The following is a 23679-nucleotide window of genomic DNA, read 5'->3' as shown; positions in this document are numbered from 1 at the left end:
TAGTAGATTCTTTTAATGGGCGCGTTTTGGTGTCCTGTGATCTGGGAGCAGCGGCAGGCCCCAAGGACGACGGATCTGGCTGCGTGAGGAGCGGTGGCCGCCGCTGCGGGGCGCCTGGGAAGCAGCCACCCCGTCTGGGAGGGCTGGAGCCCGCTCCCAGGTCCTGCTCCGGTGCCCAGGGCCGGCAGGCAGGGCCCTGGCCACAACGCCCTGGCCACGACGCCCTGGGGGTGGGTGCAGGAGGGCCGGGGCACGGCGGCTGCGATAGAGCAGTGCCTGACCCTGGGGCGTCCTTGTGGGGCACGGGCTGTTTCTGTGCTGTGCTTCCTCGCCTCAGCCCTTTGCAGGAGAGGCTTGACTTTTTTAAAGATTTTGAGCTATTATCATTCCAAAAATGCTGTAGTTTAGACTAGGGAGGCGAGATAGGGAGGGAGCAGGAGCCGATGCACAGGCAGAGCAGGATGGCTGTGCGGATGCTCCCAGGGGCAGCCTGGCGCCACTGGTCAGAGACCGAGCTGGGGCTGTGAGCTGGCCTGGGGGCTCCCTGGAAGTCCCAGCCCCGGACGTGTCACACACATGGGAGTTTTGACGGGCGCTGGGGCATCCTAGTGTTAGACGTTGTCATGAGACAAGAATCCTTCAGGGAAATTGGGGCGGGGGGGGAAGGAGATCAAAATCAGCTTAAGACTCTCCATGCCAACGCCTCAGAAAGTAGAGCATTCATTCTTGTTTGATCTATGCACATAAAGAGGTCAAGTGGGAAGAGGATGGCCTCAGCACCTGTTTCCCATAGCTCAAAAATAACTCCAAGTAACCCACTTTCAGCTGAAGTTGCATATTACTCATCCTCCTCAATGAACTGCTGAAAGGGAGGATGGTGCTTGTGTTTTGTGGGATTCTGTGTAATCTCTGCTTCTGAGGCTTTTTTAAGTGTCCTTAGCACTGATAATGAGCAAGGAGGAGGGGGAGTAAGAAGAGGTGCTGATGAGAATGGTATTGAAAGAGTTTAGCGAGGTATCACATGCTGTAGGTAATGCACGCTCACCCCATTATGTCTGCAATCTTAACAGCTAAGGCATTGGGGATGGTGTAATCAGGTTTTAATGGGGACAGTTCTAAGACGTTCACGTGCGGTATTGTTTCAGACCTTTGGCATAGCCCTAAGCGCATGCCGTGTGAAAGGAGTTTATTGTGACACCGAGCCTTATACTGACTTTCACGTAAGGGTGTGATTACAGGCTGCAGGTACAAGTTTGCAGATGGAGGTCAGTGCTAGCCAGAAGACACAGACGTGTAATGTCACAAGTCAGTGGGCAGGGAAGGAGCGGTGGGACTGTCTGTGGGCTCCGCCATCACCATGAGTGCAGAAAACAAAGGATTCTTTGGAACTCGGAGAGCAATGGTGAAACAGCAAATGATGCCAACAAGTTTTATGACTGTTGTGTTGCTCAAAATTTGCCACTTTTTCTGTTTTTAATATCTTAAGATGTTGTGGCTGGGGGGAGAGAAGGTGGGGAGTTGTTAAGTTAGTGCACCAAAATCAACGCATCTTTTGTCAGAATGGTTACGTTAAGCTGTTATGTTCAACCTTGTCCTTTTAATGAATCTCTGGGAAGAAAGTATATTCCTTTAAGAGTATAAAAACCAAACACTTGCTGAATAATAATGGTTAAACTCGATATGGACTGCTTTCCCGTCGAGTATAATTTTGAAGAAAGGCATACAGTTCTATTAAATACTGAGACTGTTTGAGTTTGGCATGGTATGAAGATCATCAGACAAATCTTGATCCAGTGAACGTGTTTAGACTTGATAAGAAAACAAATTATGAGTCAAGAATGAAAGTTCTTTCTTGGCATGTGTAGCAAACAAGGCAGTAGAGAAGATGAGATGAAATCTGGATCTCAAAAAGCTACTCTCTAAGCAAATGGGAAGGTGAATCTAAGATATGTTAGGCTCACAGTAAGTAATTTCCTCTGAATTCTCTTTGAGCACCCCTAAATGTGCTGCTGCACGAGATCTCACTAACCAGCAGGCAACAAGCCTGGTTATTATTAATGAGTGGCACCAAAAAAATTATTCAGCCCCAAAAAGCACTGTGAAGGGAATCGTGGCTGTAGAGGGAAAGCCGCTGTCTGGGAACTTGATTCTGCAGACTACAAAGACATGCAGTGCAGGAGTATCCAAGCAGCTCAACGGGGTGAGCTGCAGTGTTTTGAAAGCTTTGTGGGGCAAAACCAGCTGTTGTTGCAGCAAAGAGCCAAGCAATAGGTGAACAACATTCAGAAACTATAAGAATGAAGCTATCCGTTTCTTGGTTATGCTTCATTACTTTTTAATTATTATTTATTGACTACCTCTACTGTGCTGCACAGTACAGAGCGATTATTCTCCTCTTAAAAAAGTCTCTGAAATGTGTACATAAAGAGGTATGGTGACATCTCTCCACAAAGCTTGTATATCTGGCAACGAACTACTTTTGCAGCAGCAGATGAAGAACTGTGTTGTTTTTTTTTTTCCAAAGGATATCAACTTCCAGCATAATTTTTTCTGCTGGGGGCTGACCTGGGAAGTGAGCACTGATGTGGTTTGTTTCTTTTCTTTTTTCTTTTCCTTTTTTCTTTTTTCTTTTTCCTTTTTTTTCTTTTTTCTTTTCCTTTTTTCTTTTTTCTTTTTCCTTTTTTCTTTCTTTTTCCTTTTTTCTTTCTTTTTCCTTTTTTCTTTCTTTTTCCTTTTTTCTTTCTTTTTCCTTTTTTCTTTCTTTTTCCTTTTTTCTTTCTTTTTCCTTTTTTCTTTCTTTTTCCTTTTTTCTTTCTTTTTCCTTTTTCGGCCAGAAGGCAGTTCCACCTGTCCAGAAGCTTGCTGGAGGCAGTACTTCATGCCTTCAGGGCAGCAAGCCTTTCCGCATGCAGCGAGCAGGGCAGGGAGTGCAGGGTGTGCTCGCTGTCTGCTGGCCCCGAGCAACCCCAGCAGCCCAGGAGAAGCCACCTCTGAGTTACATGTGCTAGCCTTCAGCCTCCACACTAGGGGCTGCCGAACTGTGAAAAAAGAGAGGTGTTTTTTTTGAAAAATATCCCAAAACTAAGGTGGAAATATGAACTGCAGCAGTGCTGTTGGCTGCAGTGGGAACCTGGTGGATGTTGAGTGATGCTGAGAAAACAAGAATCCGTTTCTGCTTGTGAATCTGCTCTGATTGGTACCCACCACCCATCACCATTTCCTCTGATGTTTCTAGGTAAGCAGAAATACCTGTGTGCTAGCCGGAATGACTGCACCATTGACAAATTCAGAAGGAAAAACTGCCCATCCTGCCGCCTGCGAAAATGCTACGAAGCAGGGATGACTCTCGGAGGTACTGTATGGGTAACGGCTTCTGGTTCCTTACCACATGTGCAGTGCATCCAGGCTGATCGTGCAGATAACTGATGTACTTGGCGCATTAATAGTCAGTAAATGTGTGAAGAAATGAGGCTGATGGAGCGTAATGAGCTTCTGGAAACATATGCAAGCTTCTAATACCAAAATTGTGAATTTCATTGAACTTGTCTTTCCATTTCAGGAAGCATCCTTTTCCTTAATTTAAAACCTTGTTAATCCAAAAAAATATATCAACAGCCGTGTAAACTGGATTCTCACTTATATCAAACCCTCTTTGGACAGCTCACTCCCATTTTAAGATGATTTTTCACAGGCAGAATTAGGCAAAGGGACATTTTTTTCTTTATAAAAATACAGCCCCAGCATTTTTCTTCTCTACATAGGTGTTGCTTCTTTGTCACCAGTAAAAATCCTTATTATAGTTTGTCTCTGTTCCAAAACACGTAGCTGTACCAAAACCTGACACAAAGCCTATATCCAAAATCTGAGCTTTTCTGCTCGAAATCTAGAAGCTGCGATCTAGGTTGAGCCGAACTAGTCTTGTGTTCCTACAAGCAGGGCTATTTCGCTGTCTGATATGTGCTGGACCTGCCTTTCTTCTTCTACCTCAAAAATTGACAGAATTTTAGCATACCGTTATTTACGAATACCACCGGGTGGCTCATCTTTGAGTTCATGTGATGTGAGAGTGAGAAAGAAAATCCCCTGAAAAACGGGGCTGGTGGAGCTGACCTATGACTAAAAGGCTTCTGACAGCAGAGCTTGGGGGAGTCAGTCACAGCAGGGCTTGGGTTGGGAGGGACCTTGAAGATCATCCAGTTCCACCCCCCTGCCATGGGCACGACTTACACCATGGGATTAGGAACATGTGAGAGCCCCTGGCAGCATCCTTCACGGCACGGAGAGCTGGGGAGCGCCTGGTTGGATAAGTCAGCTTTTTGGGTTAAATGCTTCCACAGCTGCTGGGGTGTGCAGTACCGCACAGAGCTGCTAGGCTGCTCTAACGTAATCTTGAAGAACGTGCTGCTGAACAGGTTGTGGTTTATTGCTCAGCAAGGAGCACTGATTCCAGTTTTATTTCTTCCCCAAGAGGGCTCTTACAGCTCCAGGTACCGACAAGTACTTACAGCCAGCAGAGCAGGAACCTGCCTGCTCTTACAGCAGCGGGCAATAAATCGGATCGAACGATGGCAGCAGAGCTCCTGGCAGGAGGGGCAGGTGCGGACGTGCAGCACTCTCATTCCCTCCTGCTCACAAGCACTAAAAGCAAATGCCAACGTCTGGTGGGGTGGCTTTTCGCTGCTGCTTCCCCGTGCCCTCGCAGGCCGCTGCAGCGGCACAGCTGGATTTCGGAGCAGAGAAATCCCCCCTGAAGTCAGAGGGGATGTACATCAGTGCAGCCTTCCTCTGTGGGGCACACTGACAAGACCAATGCTAGGACTGATAGCCCCCCCACTTTGTTTTTTTTTTTTTTTTTTTTTCCCTTAAGCTTTTTGGGTCGCTTTGACCTGTTCTGCCTGGTCTGTTTTAGATTTGTTTTGAATGTCGGTTTAAGGGCAATTGTTAAAAACATGCATGCTATGAGTTCGTCCACAGTTATTTCTCCCACAGTAGAAAGCCACAGCATTTGAAAATGCTTCCAAGCTCCAAACAGTTGGTTTTAACTGCCTGTTAATTACCAGTCACTCATAGGGTATAATGGAGCTGACAGTTACCAGCATCCCTGCGGCTCTGCCTATTTTAATGGTAGGAGGAGGTAACACTCAATGCCTTATTTAGGACAGCCTGCTTAGGCACAGAATGGCAATATTTTGAAGCACTTCATTATTGATTGAGATCACTCTGACCTGAAAACTGAAATCCATTAAACAGAATCTTCTCTCCCGATCAACGCTGTAAAGCCAAAGGGAGGGAAAAAGTTAAAAATAAAAAAAAGAAAAAAGTGATAATGCCAGTTTCATTGGCTCATTTCGACTGGTGCACTGCTCTCTGTCTCCCCCATTACCTCTCCGTGCTGCAGTCCCAGACACCTGCGTGGTTTCACGGCTTTGTTCCAGCCCAAACACCCAGTGACCGTGCTGCTGCACACTCAGGCATCTGGACACATCTGTCCTGTTCCACCCCAGCCTGTGCTAACCCAGCCAGTACCATGTGCACAGAGCTGCAGAGCTCTGGTTTTAAGGCACCTCCTGTTCGTTTGCTGCCAGTGCATTTCAGCCTTGGCGTCCAAGGTCCCATGGGCTGTTTCTGTTCTGAGAAGGGAGCGGGTCTGCCCTCGGCCGAGCTCACAACAAGGCTCAGCAAGGCTGTTGGGCAGCTCAGCCAACACCTCTGCCTTTGGCCTCAGGACTGCACCCTGCGTTGTTCCTGTCTTGGGCAAAAACTCCCACACACGTAAAATTCAGTTCACTGATTGCAGGGCTAGAAGACTGTTTTAATTAATACCTCCCGATATCCTGTAAAACACGAGTCATGCCTGTATTTAGTTCTAATTCAGGTCGAGTTACTGCAGTTAAAGTGGAGTTCATATTTTTTAAAAACATTAGATACAGATGTAATCATTTCCTGCAATGGAGATGCTGACACATTTTTTGCCAAGCTGTCGCAGTGGTTAATTATGTTCGCTGCTGTGATAGATGTTCCTTATTTTTCATCTTGCCTGTCCTTGATTTCCAGGAGCTGTATCTTTATTGCAAGTTCGCTTGCGTGAATAAAGAAACTGCTTTTATTGAACTTCTGCTCGCTGCATTGGGTATTTTTGGCTGTGATTTAATAACCCTTAAGTCTTCTTCATAGCCACCTAGATAAAATTTTTTACTTCCTCACTCCAGAGAGTATAATCTAGTTATTGTTATTCCTATGACTTCTGCAGTTTAGCAACACCTCACCTGTATGGTGAACATCTGATCACAGTTTCCCAGTATCAGCAACATCAGTGCTTAAAAGCAGTGGTAAGATGCTCTTCATGTCAACATTTTCCTCCTTTACGTGACGGGGGATCCCGTTATTCCTGTAGCCACTGAACCATACAGCCAGCTCAGACTTTTTCCCCCAAAGAAGGAAATATTGTTCGCTTGACAGGATCTGGTGTTGGCAAGATGTATATTGATTGATGCCATTTTGCCAGAAGCCGAAATCAGGCTGAAATGCCCAGCCCTGAATTGATAAGATTTCTTTGTCATGTCTTATGAAAGAGTGTTTCCTTCCAGTTCCCCAGAACTTCCCAGAGTCCCTTGTGAAGAATGAGTACTGGTAACTCAGAGATCCTTGGACAACTCTTTGAAACTCCTGGATGAAAGTTGGCCATGTTATGTTGCTTAAAATGTGTTTACCTTCTATAATTGCTGTATAATGGACTCCCTAGTCATTTTTGCAGTTACGAATATTTTATCATGATATAATTACATCATCTAGGCTTTTTTCTTTTTTTTTCCCAAATACATAAAATACATTCAAAGTGAAAAATTAAGCAGAATTTCAGATGCAATGCATGTGTGACTTACTGCATGAATAACCTGCATGATGAGGCTTCCTGAGTGTTATATGCCCTAGTAAGAGCAAAGCAGGTAAACTTCATGCTTTCAGTCCTGTGCTGGGGTTCAACCCACCTTAGCGTAGAGACTTCTGCCTAGCTTGGCTCATCCTGGAATAAAAGTGTAACAGATGTCTTTAATGAGGAAATTAATTCTAAGTATCTGTTTCTGCCCAGTGTTATCCAGGAGTCTAGCTAATGAGTGCTGTAGATTTCTAAAATTAAAAGAGGTGAATCCCATATTAGATGTTTGTAATGCTTTCAGAATATTTCAGAAATATATTGAAAGAGACAGCTTTTCCCTCTATTCCTGTATTTCCTGTATTTTCCATTTTTATTTTTAGTAGCTACCGTGTAGTAGCTACCATCAAAACAGGCTGTTGAACAGGTAAGACAAAATTAAGACAAAAGTATGTATATATATATATGTGTATATATATATATAAGCTGTGTGTGTTAGGAGGTTCAGATACGTGCCTGGATCCCAAGATTTTTAGATTAAAAGTAAGTGAGGATTCCAGTAAGGCCATTTCAGGAGCTGAATTTCAGGGTACAATGAGTACAGCAGTTAAGCAACCTAGAGAAATCCTACCATAAGCCATAGATTTTCGACTCTATATAAAGTTACTCTTTGCCTCTGAAGCTTCTCCCCGTGTAGCACTCTATCTAGAAGTATTTCAGTGATCTGTGGAAAAATTGCTCCTGAAATACACAAACATAAGTTTCCTCTGATAAGAATAGTTATTATCCAACTTCAGTGCTATCTGATGGAAAGTGTTTTTGTTTACAACTGCAGTCTCAGAGCCAGCATGGTTATTTGTTTGTTCTTTTCTTACTTCACTCGATATCTTTTGGTTTTAGATAATTCAATTCAATTCAATTCAAAAAAAAAAAAAAAAAGATTGTAACATTTAAACCAGGATATATGTGTTTTCTACAGTACAGGTTTGTAGGTTTGGCTTTATTTATGTTCAGGTCCTTTTTGGCACAATTATTCATTTTTGGAAGATACGGTTAGGTTGTTTATTTTTATTTATTTATTTATTTGTTTGTTTATTTATTTTTCCAAGCCAGGTAACTTGTATTTCCCACCAGCACTCCTGTCATTAAAAGTCCAGTGCCAAGTATATCTATAAGATGTGGTTTTGCCTCGCATGGAGTTTGTCCTGATGCCTCTATCCTTTGCTAACAGTAGGTGGTTTAGAAACAGGGGGCCGATGTATTGTGCTGGTGCATTTTCATGTTGCTTGTCCAAAACAAAAGCCAAACGCAGCCCCCAGGACAGCTGTGCCATACCTTTCCCAGGCGATCTGCTGTCAAAGCAGAGTCTCGGGGTTCGAAAGGAGAGCATCGGGAGTTTGCCAAATCATGGTGGTTCTTTGCACCATCAGAGATGTTTGAGAAGTGAGAGAGGAGAGGCTCTTATTTTCTGTCTGGCCTGTGATCCATGCAAGTAAATGCTGAACTACATCACACTGCATTGTAGCCCTGTTTTCTTGTTGCTCTCTTTTATTTTTATTACTGCTTTCTTCTCATTTTTTTTTTCAGAGCAGCCTGTCTTAATTACAGTAGATCATCCAAAGTGCATTACCTAAAGATCAGGATTTTGAACTGATTTACAAAGCTGCTCTTTAACTTGACATTTTTATGTTTCACTGCTTATTTTTCTAATTACAGCTGAAAGGAAATCTGAGATAAGTATCATGTAATGTAGGAGCCAAAACCCCAAGGACAATTGGTTTGATGTTATATTCTCTGCTTGAATTAAGCGATCAGCTTTTTTTTGCTCTAATTAATTAGAGTTTTTTGTAGTCAGTGAGGTATGAAAGCAGTTCCTTTCTGCAGTAGCCTGCCAACCTGTGTTGTGCTGATCACAGTCATGTAGATACCAAATTAGATAACCACTAACTCTCCAAGAATTTTGAAGTCATGCATCTGAAGCTCCTGGTATACCTTGCAGGGAGATTGGCTTTTGTAATTAAGAGTCAGTTGCACCTCAAGAGAGAGACTTCGTTATGGTGACAAGGGCACATGTCCACGTTGGGCAGTCCCGACCCCACAGGCTCACTGTACTGAAGTTCCTTTTGAAGCTGGCCAGCAGACCAAGGCCAGCCCTCCCTTGAGACTTCTCCTCTGCACTGGGCTAGCTGGGAAAACTCCAGGGAAGCAGCCGTGGAGACACGGGCTTGCCTTTAGGTTTCTTTTTCTGTAGTGTGTCTGTGGAGTAGTAGTCCAGCTGCGAGTGCTTGGCTCAGGGCGGTACGTGCTGCAGGAGTTTCCTGCAGGGAGAAATCGCTGCCCAAAAGAGACCTTCCCACTCCTACAGTGAGTCTGTAAAAGTGATTTTGTAGGGTGAAAGCCATTGCTATGTGGAGAGTACCCTGGCCCTTGGGGCTGGGGCGTACATGTCCTAGCTGCCTGAACTTGGTCGTGGAGTGGAACAATCCAAAATAGAGTACTTAAGTACATTGGCTTTTTTCCCCCAGAATGTGACCACATACTGAGTTTATTTGCTTGGTTTCCTTCGCTTTTTAATTGCATGTGAGTAGTTGTTTGAACCAATTCGCCTCTTCTCTTTTCCCCAGTTCTTCCTCTCCATTTCTAACTGGGACTTAATGTGAGACCGGTGATGGTTGAGGACGTAAATGATGCTTGTTTTTTTCCATATAATATTAACGAACAAATGTATTTCCTTGAGCACTGTATACTCCCTTTTGTCCTTACATGATGCCTGTGATGCCTGGGCTCTCACTAGGCTGCATGCACCACATGTGTCACTGCTGCTGGTCATCACTCTCAATTTTATTGTAAGCCAAGAAACCTCAAGGCTTTTTTGTGTAAGTGTCATACTAAAATGTGTCATTTCCACAGCCCGCAAGCTCAAGAAGCTGGGTAACCTGAAGACACAAGATGATGCTGAAGCAGCCAGTTCATCCAGTCCCACAGAGGAGCAAGCTCCCAAGATGGTGATGACGCACATTGATGGGTTTGAGTGCCAGCCCATCTTCCTCAACGTCCTGGAAGCCATCGAGCCAGCTGTGGTGTGTGCTGGCCATGACAACAGCCAGCCTGACTCCTTCTCCAACCTGCTGACCAGCCTGAATGAGCTCGGGGAGAGGCAGCTGGTCTACGTTGTAAAGTGGGCAAAGGCCTTGCCAGGTGAGGATGAAAATGACCAAACCCCAGTCCTGTCCTGTCACATTCCCCAAAGCCCCCCCATTTGCATTGCCTGAAGGTGGGTTTCAAAGGAGGTGATCTGCAACCTGTACCTCACAATCAGAAAATTTCCTGGGGGAGCACTTTCACAAGGTGTCTGTCTGTAACTTCTCTGGAAATCAAATTGGAGCAACACGAGGTTTGTCTCCTTTTGGTGGCTGGTTTCTTCCTACTGTGTATGAGGGATCCTGGTAGAGATTCAAGGTTTTTTTTCTTTCCATTCTCCTGCAGCGGTTTTGTTCCACTTCCAGAGCTGTTACAGCCAAGCCTGGAGAACTCTTCTCAGAACAAGAGATTAGCACCATCCCGTAACTTGCATGAGCTAGAGGAAAGCATACCTTCTCCAGGTGATCCAGACGTGCACTGCTTCATGAAGTGGTAGTGGAATTGGGGAAGCTGCTGAAAGTAGCTGAGGATTGGGTCTGAGTTCCTGCAGAGCTTGGTCTAAGTATGCAGGCAACTCAGCAAAAATTTACATTTAACTGGATATCTCCTCTGAGGAAACTGGTTCCTCTTGGGACCCTGGAGGTCAGGACCTCACTTGGGCACCTGTGTAGACTGTTGGGGAATCTAGGATTAGGTTTATTCCAAAAGAAAACTCCCATTTTAGAGCTCCTGTTATAAACTGGTCTTATCAGCCCAATCAATCTGTTTTAAGATGTGGAAACCCAAAGGAAATCTCCCTTTGTTTGAGAAGCCTTTAGCACAGTTCTCAGAGTCTTCTGAGAGCAAAGCCAACACAAGTGAGGCAATAAAACACAAGAGCTCTCAACATGGATCAGCCATCCTTCACATGCCGGTGGGTTTACAGCCCATCTCTTGGTTCCTGGGCAACATTTTTGGCCTTTAATCCTGGTTATTTCAATGCAGGTGTAGCCGCAGCCTGAGGTACTATTTTTGTCTTCACAGTCTCACTAGACTGGCTTATTCCTTTGGAAACCACACTTGCCTTTCCAAGGTCTCTTGCCTCTGGAACATAGCAACCCTACATGTTTTCTAGAGGCTCATCTTCCCTCCTCACCGAGAGCTCCTTACTGAGACAGAATCACCTGCCGTGTCCTCTGAGAACAGCCCTGGTTCCTTTATTCTGATGTTCCTCACCAGAATCGGGCTTCTTCAGCACAGGCGGCTCCCAGCTCTCCAGCCTGTCCTCCCAAGACCTCTTGGCGGGCCTAAGTGACTTGAAGGCCTCTAACTTTTATGGAAGGAAAGAAAAAGGCTGCAGAGAGCCCCAGCAGCTGCCTGCAGCCACACAAGCTGCCCGGCTGAAGCACCTGGGGCAAAGTTCACTCTGCTCATCTCATGTGAGTGCTCACCTGCTCTCTGGGAAGCCAAAGGGTGGCCACATCCACCTCTGTGGGCACGAGCATCGCTTAGGGAGCCCAGGCTTCCTTGGCCGGTCTGTCAGAGCTCGAAATGGGAGTGCTGTGGTATTTGGGATGCTCTCTTGTCCACCGCACCCACCAGCTGTGTCTGCCATCCATAAAAGCTGTTGACAAGTGTGAAGAGATCCCTCCTGCGTGCTGGCGTGGATGGAGCCTGCGGAGCTTGCTGCTGGTGGGAACACGGTGTCACCATCAGCTGCACTGTGCCCGGAGCAAGAGGCAACACTAGTTTGTTTTCCCCAGCTTTCTCCCTGTAGTTGTGTGACATATGCCAGCATGGAGTTTAACAGTAACAACGACAAATTTACCACTTAGTCATTCTCTTGATATTTTCCAGGGGAGGAGTAAACAACTGCAGCATTGTTGCTGTTCTGTGCTTCGGGCTGTGGTTACACAGCCCCTTTGCTCAAGCCTTTGCTCAAGCCGTGACCCAGATGTTGCTGCGGCGAGGTTGCACACTCGCTGCTGGTGGTTGCACACCCGCTGCTGGTGGCTGCACACCCGCTGCTGGCGGTGCTGCCTTCTGCCACGTGCTGCTGCTCGGGGCAGCCGGCAGCCGAGGGGCCGCCCCCACACCTGTCAGACCTGCAATGTCCTGCTGGATAGCCACAGGCAGTTTGCTGGCTAGAATCGCTTTAAGTTACACTTTGACTAACAGTGCTGAAGTGTTTCCAGCTCTTGGGGCTGCTGGTCGGCTAGGCAGCTGGACACAGGGCAGATCGAGGGGACAGCGATGCACTGAAAACAATGCAGGGGGAGAAGTAATGGAAACAGAGCCCAAGCAATATAAAACAGCAGGGTGTCGCTGTGTTTACCAAAACAAAAAGATGTGCTCTTAGCCTGCTGGGAGGCCAGAGGCTTCTAATGAGTGTGGTTGGCAGAGAGGTGCCACGGGTGGCCGCAGAGCTTTCTGGAGCCACACTGCCCAGCGCGGCTGGTGCAGCAGGAGCAGAGCCCGTGGCCGAGGGCAGCGGCCGCTCATCCCCACAGGCAGCCCTGATGCCCCACGAGCACTCCTGGCTCTGCCTCTGTGCCTGCGGGCAGCCCTGGGCACACGGCATCTGCCTGCTGGAGCCCCCAAACGCAGCCCAGCTGGCACCAGCATGGGCTTAACTAAGCCTGAGCAGCTCTGCTTGCCAGGTGAGGGACTTATCTCAGAAAGTGAGAAAAGAGAAAAGGTGCAGAGGTTTTACTTTACAGTGACTGCTGCTGGCGGGAGGAATGAGAATTTGCACCTGTTAACAGAGGCAGTGTCAGCCTGATACTGCAGTCAACAGATTGATATTGGTTAATAGATGTGTATTAACCTCGCATCTTCCATTGAACCTCACCTGTATACCGAGGGTGATAATATGCGGCAAGGTATTGCTGCACTTACTTCAGCAAAGTTTTAATAATATCCTTGAGTGTCAGCGACAAGACTGCATTGAGCAGGAGCATTTCTGAATCATGCTTGCAATGTCAGTAGCCATATCAGCCTCTGCCTAGTGGAGAAAATTTAATGCATGGCCCATTGGACGCTATGTAATTGAATGTCTGCAGCAGAACAAGGTAGACTCAGACTGTGTTTCCTCTGGAAAGGAAAGATTAAATAACCATAGCTTGCCAAGAAAGCTACTGAAATACGGAATTCAAAAGTCTGATTAAATTCATAAAATCTGTATTTTCTCTTTTCCCTATATATATAAAATCTAAGTCAAGATGTTATGGTTAATTTAGATCAGCACTCAAACACTTTAGTTTAAAAATCATTTTAACTGTCAGAAAATGAAAAATCTTCAGTTCATTCCTGAAGCTGCTAGGAAATCAGTCTATAAAAAATAATTGGTCTGCAAGTGTATGGGGAATGTCTGCTTCACAGCAGACCAGCAAAAGGGCAAGCTGCTACTCTGCTGCAAATGAGACAGATGAATACACTTCATGTCTCTAGCACCTCGATGCACATGTTATCAGGTGAAATATGCCACCTGACAGACGGTATCATTGCAGATACTCCTGTTTATTGCAGCTTTTACAAATTTCTGAGTAATTGTTGTTTAAGTTAGGGCTTTATGGGTATTCCAGGCCCATTGCTTGCTTGTGTTTCTGTTTCAGATCTACTGCCTTATGTTATATCTAACTCACCCTGTAATTATAAAGATGCAATTAATTGTGTCTTCTTCCATTCTCTAGAAAATAAAATTTCCAGGATAATAAGTAAGTATTCATTTTTATTGAAATGTTACTTTATGGTAACATATGAGCTGTTCAACTGCTTATCTTTTAGTGAGATATCATTATGACACAGCACTATATCAACAGAGAAGATAAAGACTTTATTTCTAAACTTTGCTGCTTTAAGATTATTCACAAGAAAAAGGTTATGCTTTCATCTCACTCAAGACATCAGTACATTTAATTTTATTTTTGCTATGATTGCTCTCCATAGAAGTTACCATCAGTCAGGTGTCCTTTACTATGGCAGTACTAGAAACTTAGCAATATATTATGGCAGTAGATTTGTATTTATTTTCTTTTGCAGTGATTTTGACCATGCATCATCTAAGATGCCTGAAAACAGTAGGCTTCCAAGAAGTGATAGGTATCTGGCTTCTGAAAACAAGTTTTATTTCAAGGTGTTCCAGATTGGAAACTGAAAGTGGTGATTCCTTTTAGAAAAGTCAACCACACTGCTTGTACAACCTGTTTTCTTGTACATGCAGAAGCAAATTTTAAGTCCTATAACAACAAAACTGTTGTGTTCAAATACCTTTCTTTAGACACTGATAGAGCTTGTGCAAATATATTTTTTTAGTGAACATTATAATTACAAGGTAGTGAATAAGTGCACCAAAATCCTTCTCATGGCAAAAAGAGTAGATGCAACAAATACTTTCAACAAATATGTTGAAAAGCCGATACTCGATGTTTAGGAGAAACCCAAGCTAAGTCTATAAATAAGAATTGAAACCTGCAGAGCCTTTTTTGATCATTGGTTTGCACCTGTACTGTACAATTTGCTAAATGCACACCGAGCTTACAACATCACGAGTGGGTTAAGCTGAGCGACGAGTTCTGCCATGGATATTGGTGTTGCAACTGCTTTGTCCTGCTGATGCTGCACCCAGCAGAAGTGGGGGGCCCGTGGGCTCAGGCCCCTGAAGCGTCACAGAGCCCGGCTCCTGCGAACACAAGTCCCTGGTGATGGCTGTGGGCTGCCCTGCTCCCCGCAGATGGCTCCTGGAGCAGGGGGCTCAGGCAGGTTCAGCACATGGCAGCCCCCTCCTTGTGGGAAGCATGTTGCCGTGGTCCTGTCTGTTCAAAAGGACCGAGAGCGTGAGCTGCCTGTCACAGTGAGCCCGCATCGGCTGGAGGAGCTCAGCATGTGCTCCTCATGTTCGCCACGCTGCATCGGAAACACCTGCCAGCAAAGCTCCTTCCTTTGTCTGTTAATTCCTCTGAGAGAAGATATGCTTTTCCATCAAAGAGCAAGTTAAGCAGGGAGAAAAAAAGAAGTACTGATTTTGGAAGAAGCTGAGTGTATAGCAGACCAACGAGACGTTTACTGTCATCACTGGAGTGACAGTGCAGGAGCATTCCCTGCACCATCACACTTCTTACTCACCACAGAGTTACAGCTCTGGAGACCAGCAGGATGGCTCCTTTCCAAGTAACTCAAGTTTTCCAGTCTTCTCAGAAAGTCTAGGCATGAAAAAATAACAGAAGCAAGCATGGAGTAGGAGAAGATTGAAGAAAACAGTTGTTTTCTTACATTTAGTAGGCAGTGAATTCATCTCTGAACAGATTTACTGGATAAGTAAGAAGTTTTGTTATTTTTTGGTTGTTGGGTTGTTGTTTGTTTGTTTTTAATAGCATGCAGTACTGTAAGTAAAAATGAAATTCCAACCAGGACATGTCCTAGAGATGACTATGACTAATTCTGTGAAATCTTTGAGTTGTCCACGTGCCTCATCTGTGCTTGTGTTCTGCAAACAGGCTCTGCTCTGGCTGCCTGAAAGCTGTCATTGTCGGTAGGCAGCTAAGAGCCCTCAGAATGGAAATCACCTGCTCGGGGTCAGTAGGACACTCCTTGCCCACAAGCTGGTAGCTTTTCATGGTGACATGAAAGCTGAAGGGAAAATGTACAAACCTAAAGCAATTTCCGTCAGCAATGAAACACGACTTGTGCTCATTTGCAGTTGACAGCTTCCCAAGCAAGAGACAGATGCTTGCCTCAGTGGATTGTAATTATACACTGTGGGTTATAATTATACACTGACGGTGTTAGAATTGTTTTAATATTTGATTAGAATAACATGTGATTTTCTCAAAACGAGAAAATGTTGATTTCCTTGAGTGCCAGAATTTCGCCCAAAGGAAGTAATTGGTTAATGAGGGCTTGTTTCTGGCTCTGTGCATGGAGACTTTGGTACGGTTAGCTGTATTGCTGTCTGGGGCTCCAGCTCCTGATCAGCCGATCTATTTCGGGTAGCAGAACAAAGCAAATTGTCATCGGATGTTTGTTTCATTTACTTTTGATGTTCTGTTTCACATGAAAATTGCAAATGGTTTGGAGCAGGAACTTTGGGATTTCCACTGTGGCTGCAGAGTGTGTGGCACAATGAGATGCCAGTTGGCTCTGGATTTCTAATTAGCACCTGTTAGAAATGAACGTGATTGCAGCTAACCTGTTTCTGTTGGGAAAGGGAAGTGCCTAGGGCCCTTATTTGAACATAGGTGCTGTGGTACTTTAGGAACTCATTTAATCCCACCCTCCTGTGTTGTCTTTGTCTAGCCTATTGGAGAATTGCTCATCTCACTGGGATTTACAAAGCCTTCAATTACAATTTCTGAAGTTCTTTGAGACTTCTGGGGGAAAGATGTCATTTATTACAACTTGCTATGGGCTTCCTTTAAAATGCTTTTCTGTTTGTGTTTTTAATGTGGTCTTTATCTCTTCCTTGTGTTTGGGGGATCCCCTTTCTCCACTTTCAGGTGCAGTTTTGTGGTTTGGATGTTCCTGATTTCCCACCAGTGTGTGGGTGCCTTGATGCACCTCACTTGTATCACCCTGCTTCATTTGTGTGTCCTGGGACGAGCTGAGATCAGTCTGTGGACCACCGTGTCATTACAGGGTCACTGCGGGAGAATTGGAGTCTGCATGAAAACAATCCTGGTAACTGCAGGAACACAATATTAATTTGTAACATCCCTCTGGCTTTTTTTTTTTTAATAGGATTTCGTAATCTGCATGTGGATGACCAGATGTCAATAATCCAGTATTCTTGGATGGGTCTTATGGTTTTTGCTATGGGTTGGAGATCTTTCACTAATGTCAACTCCAGGATGCTTTATTTTGCTCCAGATTTGGTCTTCAATGAGTAAGTGCAAAATAACAACAGTCTAAAGTTCTGCTTTGTCTGAGTCAGACTAGGTGAGAAATGAGAATAAGGCAAGGAAGTTGCTTTACCGTCTGCTTATGAAATGTACAGCTGAGTAATCAGGCTTTGAGAGCTGACCAAAAAAGCATAGGAGGGGCCCACTTTTTTTCCTGTAATTGCTCTGCAGTAATCTGCAGGAATAATGAGTTGCAGAGTCTCTGCTATTCCTGCTTCCCTTTCCCTCAAGTTTGCCCTCAGCTGGACTTCCACCAGGGCAGCAACAGGTGCTGGCACGGGTTGTGAAGAGCTGGGCCACACAGACCTGCCTTTCACTGAGGGATTTGAGTTTCTGTTTTCAGTTTGTTTGGTCAGTTAGAGAGAGCAGAAACAGAGATAAATGTATACTGTGAGCTCCTGATGATTTCTCTCTGATGCACCATCAGCGTGGAGTTGGGGAGGTTTTATTGACACTAAGGCAGAAAAGCTATAAAACAATAACTAAGCACAGCAGTAAGCAAAACCACTCCTCCTGTCTGAGAGTTCAGAGCTCGGCTTCGTGTCCCTTTTGGATAGCCGAATATGGTGAATCGATGCAGTCATTTTTCAAGAAGGCAGAGGGTCAAATGAACCTTGAAAATCCAAGATAGTCATCCATTTCCAGGCACAGAAGGTCACATGGAGGTATTTTGAAAAACTTTCCTCTCCCGTATTCAACATTCATTCATTGCTGTCAACATTCCCCCTCTGCAGTGGGGATGTTCCAGGCGAGGCTGGGTTTCTGGGCCAGGCAGAGCTTGTCAACACCCACACATCACACAAGCAATTATTTAATCTTCCTGCCAATGCATTTTGCATCTTGTTGTGCCAGATACCGGATGCACAAATCCAGAATGTACAGCCAATGTGTCAGGATGCGGCACCTCTCTCAGGAGTTTGGCTGGCTTCAGATCACACCCCAGGAGTTTCTCTGTATGAAGGCTCTACTCTTCTTCAGTATTAGTAAGTACTCGCATCCTTCCTGCAACAGATCACTAGCTGCTATACATAGTATTGCCCTGAAAGTGTCTGGTGCCTTTCTGTGTACACCCGCATGTACTGGTGCTCCCCAAGGGATGGCACTGGATCTTTCCTCTCAGCTTCAAGCTGCGCAGAGGCAGCGAGCTGCCAAGCGTAAGGACACGGTGCCCTAACCCGCTGCAGCCGGCCCGTCCTGCCCCTGCACATTGCAGCATTTCTCCCGTGCAGCTCCTGCACGAGGTGGCTCCTCAGCCCATCTGCTGCCCTTTTGGGCACCACTCAGAAAATGGTGCTGCACCTCGGTCCTATGCCTCCCTTCTGTAACAAGTGCTGAGCAAGGGTCCTTGGTTAGCAGTGGTCCGATGGGCTGATCAGAGTGAGGGCACATCTTTCCCGGTAGGCCTGTGTTAACCATTTCTTCAGCTTTCATGTTGCTTATCTTTTTCTCTGCGCTTTCTGGGCAACTCTTACTGTTTCCTCTCCTTGTTCCATCCAGTTCCAGTGGATGGCCTGAAGAACCAGAAGCTCTTTGATGAACTTCGAATGAATTACATTAAGGAACTTGACCGGATCATTGCTTGCAAGAGGAAGAACCCTACCTCCTGCTCTCGGCGATTTTACCAGCTCACCAAGGTCCTGGACTCCGTGCATCCTGTAAGAGAGAACAGTGAGATGTCTGTCTGTACACAGTCCAGAGTTACTAGATTTATTTGGGACGTAGGAATTTGGGAGTATAGAACAGAGGGAATCTTGCTGATGCAGGAACTTTGGGAAATAGTGTCACAGCCCTTGTAGACATGAACACTGTGCTCGTGATGTTTTTACCTGTATCAGTTTCTTTAGTTTCTTTTGTTGTCATTTTTGTGCTGCTCCTCTCCTTCAGTTATTCCACACACAGCCCTGGCTGTGTCCAGGTGCTTCTGTTGTTAAAAAGAAGGAGATAAGTGGGCAGGAGACAGTGCAGATTCTGCCCTCTGTCATGTCCCTGGAGCAGCTGAACAGGAGTCGAGAGCATCAGCATGTGGAACCCAGATGGTGTTTCGGTGAAGAAAGAGAGGAGTAAAATAGAGTAATTTATGCTAAGATAAGCTTACTTATTACAGGCGCACCTTGCAAGTTTTCAAACTAGAAGCAGATTAGGTGCACGTAAGTTGTCAAAGCACTTGTGATGTGGTTTGCTTTGTAACTGTTAACACACATTTGCAGGACATTATTACAGTATACTCCTAGATAAGGCGACAGAGGAAAGAGGGCACCTAACTGCTCAGGGAGTGACAGGTGACAGTTAGCTGTGTCTGTGGACTCCCTGCAATAGCCACCCTTGTGCTTGGGTCCTTGAGCTTTCTTTTTTAGCAATGAAGAACTCTTTGTAGACAATTATTTTCCAATGATAGCCTAGCAAAACAGTCCTAAATCACAGTGCCCCTCCATGAATCTGCTCTGCTTTCAGCGTTAATTAAAAAATGAAAATAAAAAAATCCCTATTTGTGACTTAGAACTTAGGCCCTCCTTCCTTGCCAGGACTCTGCCCTCTGCCCATATAGTTAGATGTCTAATACCTGCCGCCTGGTAACTGCCAGCAGGGCAGTGACATCCAGAGAGCAAACCAGGTCCAGCCCTGGTATGTTGTGTCTGCTGCTGTCTGCTCAGCATCTTCCCAGAGAAATCACTGAACAGGGGCTTTTTGCTTAACAGATTTTCTTTCTTTCCTAGATTGCCAAGGATCTGCATCAGTTTACATTTGACCTTTTAATTAAGGCACATATGGTGAGCGTGGACTACCCTGAAATGATGGCCGAGATCATTTCTGTGCAGGTTCCAAAGATCCTGTCTGGAAAAGTCAAACCTATCTACTTCCACGCGGAGTGATCTTCCAGCGGGGACCTCCCACTTCTGCCACCCCCATTTCAGCCATCTCCTGCCTATTGTTTCTGCACTACTGTACTGCAGTGCCTTGGGGAATCCCCTCTAAAGACAGTGTGCCGAGAAGACAGACAGTAGCAACTACCTGCTGGGATTCCTTAGATTTCTATTTTTCCTGTGGTACCTCTGAACTGAACTACCTGCCACGGCTTCTGCCTAGGTTTGGCTGGCTTGGTCTGTTGGGACACGTGGCGTGTGGCCTTGTGTCCCTGGCACAGTGTCTGCACTCTCTCCTTTATGTTTTCTGCAGTGACTTCTAGTGGCCCAGGGCCACAAGAGAGTGGGAGAAATGCCACCAGTAGGTTGTTTTTATTTTCTGTATTTTTTTGTGTTGTTTTTCTTTTTTTCCCCCCTGTAAAACAAAAAAAGGTGAGAAGCAGGTCGAACCTATACGTTTGGGCATGGGATATTTTACTGGCCTCTTCTGGGACATTTTATTTGTGTTATGGTGCTGGGAAGCAGACAAGTTAAAGTGTTGCAGTAGAGAAATGGAGTTAGAGGAAAGAGACGAATTTGCAACCTGTTGAATTTACAGACCCTGCCTCGGAGTCGGAAGGTGCCCTGCTGTCACACAGGGGCTGCTGACAGCACGCCACTGGTTTGTCACTGCAGGGGCTGGAGGGGACGACGACCTCTGGAAATCCCTGGGGGCTGCGGGTGGCTACTGCTTTCTACCTGGGATATTTTTCCTGAGGCAAACTGGATGTCCGTGTGCCCGGTGGACGCCTGGGTGCTCAGCGGTCACATTCTGGTCGCGGACAGCTGCTGTCCCGCAGGCACAGCCCTACCCCACCTTCACAAGTGCCTGACGCCTCTCGGACCTCAGCCTCTGCCCTCCTGCTGCCGAGCACCGCCAGTCCCGCCTGCCTCTGCCCCGCACCAGCTCCGTTCACGCTGGGTGTCCAAGGCCCAGGTTTTTCAGCTACACTACTTATTTTCCATTTGTCTAAACTCTTCTTTCTGATGCCAGCAGACGAGCATCCCAGGAGGGGAGCAGCCAGGACTGTCTCTGCAGGATCTGTGACAGGTTATTAATCCTATCCCCTGGGAGATGGTCGCAGCAACAGGCACGGTATTTCCATGGCACTTCAGGGAAGTGTAAAGAAAATGCTTAAAAGACCTTCTCTCTTCTTAGAGGTGTGTGTGGCTCCTGCTGATGTTGGTAGCTGACTGCAGGCACCTCCTGTGTGCACTGTCACACCTCCGCATCGTGCCTGGGCCGATGCAATGCAGGATGCAGCACGGCCTGTGCGGGTGGATAAACACACCCTAGCGAACCTGGGCATTCAGTTCAAAACCAGACAAAATCAAAGGTTAATAGATCTGCAGTTGCCAATGGCTCCCAGTAGTCAGGAATATTTGAGGAAAGGAGGCTTGGTTTCTCAGGCATAGATGTTGGCTTGACTCCATTTTATACCTCACAGTCGCAAGGAAGTGCAGGCCCACCAGCCCACATCCAGATTTGCTTATTTGGCAGGCTCCACTTCTCACAAAGCAGTCAAACCTTCCCTCCCCTTGGTATTTTGGTTCTCCCCTTCCCCACGTTGGTGAGCCCACCAAAGCTGTGTAGCCAGCCCTGGCCAGTGAATCAGGGCAGGCTCTGGCAGGGCCGGCCTGGACTGCCTGCATGTGGTCCTTGCGCAGAGGACACAAGGTAAACAGCAAATGAGGCCTTTGCCTGTGGATTTGCTGACAGGCAGCGATTTCGCCTGTGGAAGACTTGGTGCCCCTGTGCAGTGTGCTGTTGTGGTCCCCCAGCACAAACACACAGAAAGTGCAGTCAAATTTGAGAGTTTGGAGAGGTGGGCCTCCTTACAAATCACATTGTATTCCCTCTGCGTAATGCCAACTAGTCATGTTTGTCAGACGTCTTTACAGAGAAGAGAGTTAGGTTCGGGACAGTTGATGCCATGTACAGTCTCCTGACTCTGCCATGCAGCAGACAGTGCTAATTCTTCTGCTTCTTGGACCTTTCACGAGCTGAGCGTAACCATCAGCTCTGCCGGCAAATGCCTTTGTGGTGCATCTGGGTTCTCTGCAAACTCTCAGTAAGAACGAGCCTTTAATTTTACTGATGTTCTTCAGTCATGCTATATGGGGTTTTCCTTAAGGGAAGGGGTGCGGAAAAACAAAAATACTGAACGGAGGGTCTCTCTTTACAGTTACTTGTACTGAGATTTCCTCTCCTGGTATCTATGGCTCTGATCGAGCTGTTCTTCCTGAGAGCCCTTCTTGTAGGTGGCATCAGAAGCCACAGATGACTTTCTTGAGCATCAGCCAACAGGCACAGATACTCAATAGCTTCTTCTATTTAAAGGGCTGTAGCTGCAAGCATCTTAAGTGTTGGTATGGTCTATTAATATTTGCAAATGAATCAATTAAATGCCCTGCTGGGGTATTCCTCCATTCTTGAACATTTTCTGGCTATTAGCAGAGGAGTACAATGAATAACTGGCTTGAAAATGCCCTGATCTCTGTCATCAACAGGAGGATGCTTATGGTCAGTCTAAATGGCTTCTCTGGAGAGCTTTATACATTGCAGGAGCTCATGTCAGTGAGGTTTTCATTAGTTAATGAGTGTGAAGGTAGCCTGCTGGTTACTTTTCTGCTGGGAGGCTGGAAAGAAATTGGATATAATAGGGATTTGCATACACTGATTTCCTGGTGGACACACAGTGTGAATGAAAAGTGACTTAGAAGGGGGATACTGCCCGTGTATATCTGCCTTCATCTGCCAGATGCCTGCAGCCTGTGTGTATGATGCCTCTCCAGCCACGTGTGCTTTAAGAAGGAAGCGTGTGCTCACTTGCAGTCCCACCCGTCCGATGGTGTAGGTGGGCGGCTGGGTTGCCTTGTCCACAAACACCCCACAGCTCCTGTGCATTAGGGTTATGTTCTGTAGCTCTTTGGTTTCAAAGTCAATTTCTGCAACTTTTTTTTTTTTTTTTTTCCAAAAGTCAGCTTTTTATGATACTCTCGGAGGAATTACTGGAGGGTTTGGGAGCCAGGATCAGTAGCACCCAACTGTGTATTTGCTGGGGGGGGGGAGGCTAACACTGTTTCTTTGTTTATTTCTGTCAGCTGCTGCAGGAACTGGAAAAAAAGAGGCTTAAGAAATACCAAAGTCCAGTTCCTGACATATATATTTGTACTTTGTGTTTTCTTTTGCGTTTTCTTGTCTACTTTTGCTTTAATAAAGCGAAGAGAATCTCACCATCGGCACAATCCTGTCGCGGCGTTTCTGAGGTCCCTGGGTGCAGCCGTGGAGCAGACCCCCTCCAGGGCCCACAGCCCCCGTGTGGGCACTGCCCGCGTTGTCCCGGCACTCCGGGGGCTTTTGTGGTGGTGTAAGCTTGGTTGCTGCTCAGACCATCGGCTCCCCTCGAAGGCAGCAGGTGGGGGACAAGGAACACGCTGCTGTTGGCCCGGCAGGGATGTTAAGGTGTGGCAGGGTACAACTCCATGAGACAAGGGGTGCAGAAGGAGCTGGGGTGGAGGGGCTGTGTGACTGCTTCTGGAGAGCTTGGCACCACCTTAACTTGCTCCCATAGAAGCCAAGAGGAGCCTTCTGCTTGGCTTCAGAAAAAATGAAGTTAAGCCAGAGCAATGAACATCCCACACTGTGCACAGGCAGGTAAACACCAAGTGGCTCAGACCTGGGGAGGAAGGTGAGGGTGCTTATCACCTCTACCACGGTGTAATGGAGTCACACTTCGTTCTGGTGTGTGCAGAGCTAGTCAGGTCACTGCCACGTCCCGCAGCGTGCCCAGGGTGGTGCCTAGGAGGCTGGTGGCGTGGCTGGGAAGAGCTGGCCTCCCTGCAGCCATCTAACCCAGGGCCGTCTCTGCAGCTCCTAGGTACAGGCAGC

The 23679-nt window shown here is 46.2% G+C and overlaps 1 protein-coding gene across 1 annotated transcript in view; it reads left to right on the top strand.

Annotated features, from left to right (window-relative positions):
- AR (androgen receptor) overlaps positions 1 to 22757 on the top strand; it is a 58085-nt gene extending 35328 nt beyond the window's left edge. The window contains 6 exon segments of the mRNA XM_035541823.2: positions 3236 to 3352; positions 9782 to 10069; positions 16727 to 16871; positions 17740 to 17870; positions 18385 to 18542; positions 19602 to 22757. Coding sequence (XP_035397716.1) covers positions 3236 to 3352; positions 9782 to 10069; positions 16727 to 16871; positions 17740 to 17870; positions 18385 to 18542; positions 19602 to 19757 — 995 coding nt within the window. The 3' untranslated portion in view covers positions 19758 to 22757.
- The last annotated feature ends 922 nt before the right edge of the window (positions 22758 to 23679 follow it).

This window comes from Cygnus atratus, chromosome 13, assembly GCF_013377495.2.
Source record: "Cygnus atratus isolate AKBS03 ecotype Queensland, Australia chromosome 13, CAtr_DNAZoo_HiC_assembly, whole genome shotgun sequence".
Lineage (NCBI taxonomy): Eukaryota > Metazoa > Chordata > Aves > Anseriformes > Anatidae > Cygnus > Cygnus atratus.
Note: the sequence above shows the minus strand (reverse complement) of the source record. Positions and strands in the feature narration are given on the sequence as shown.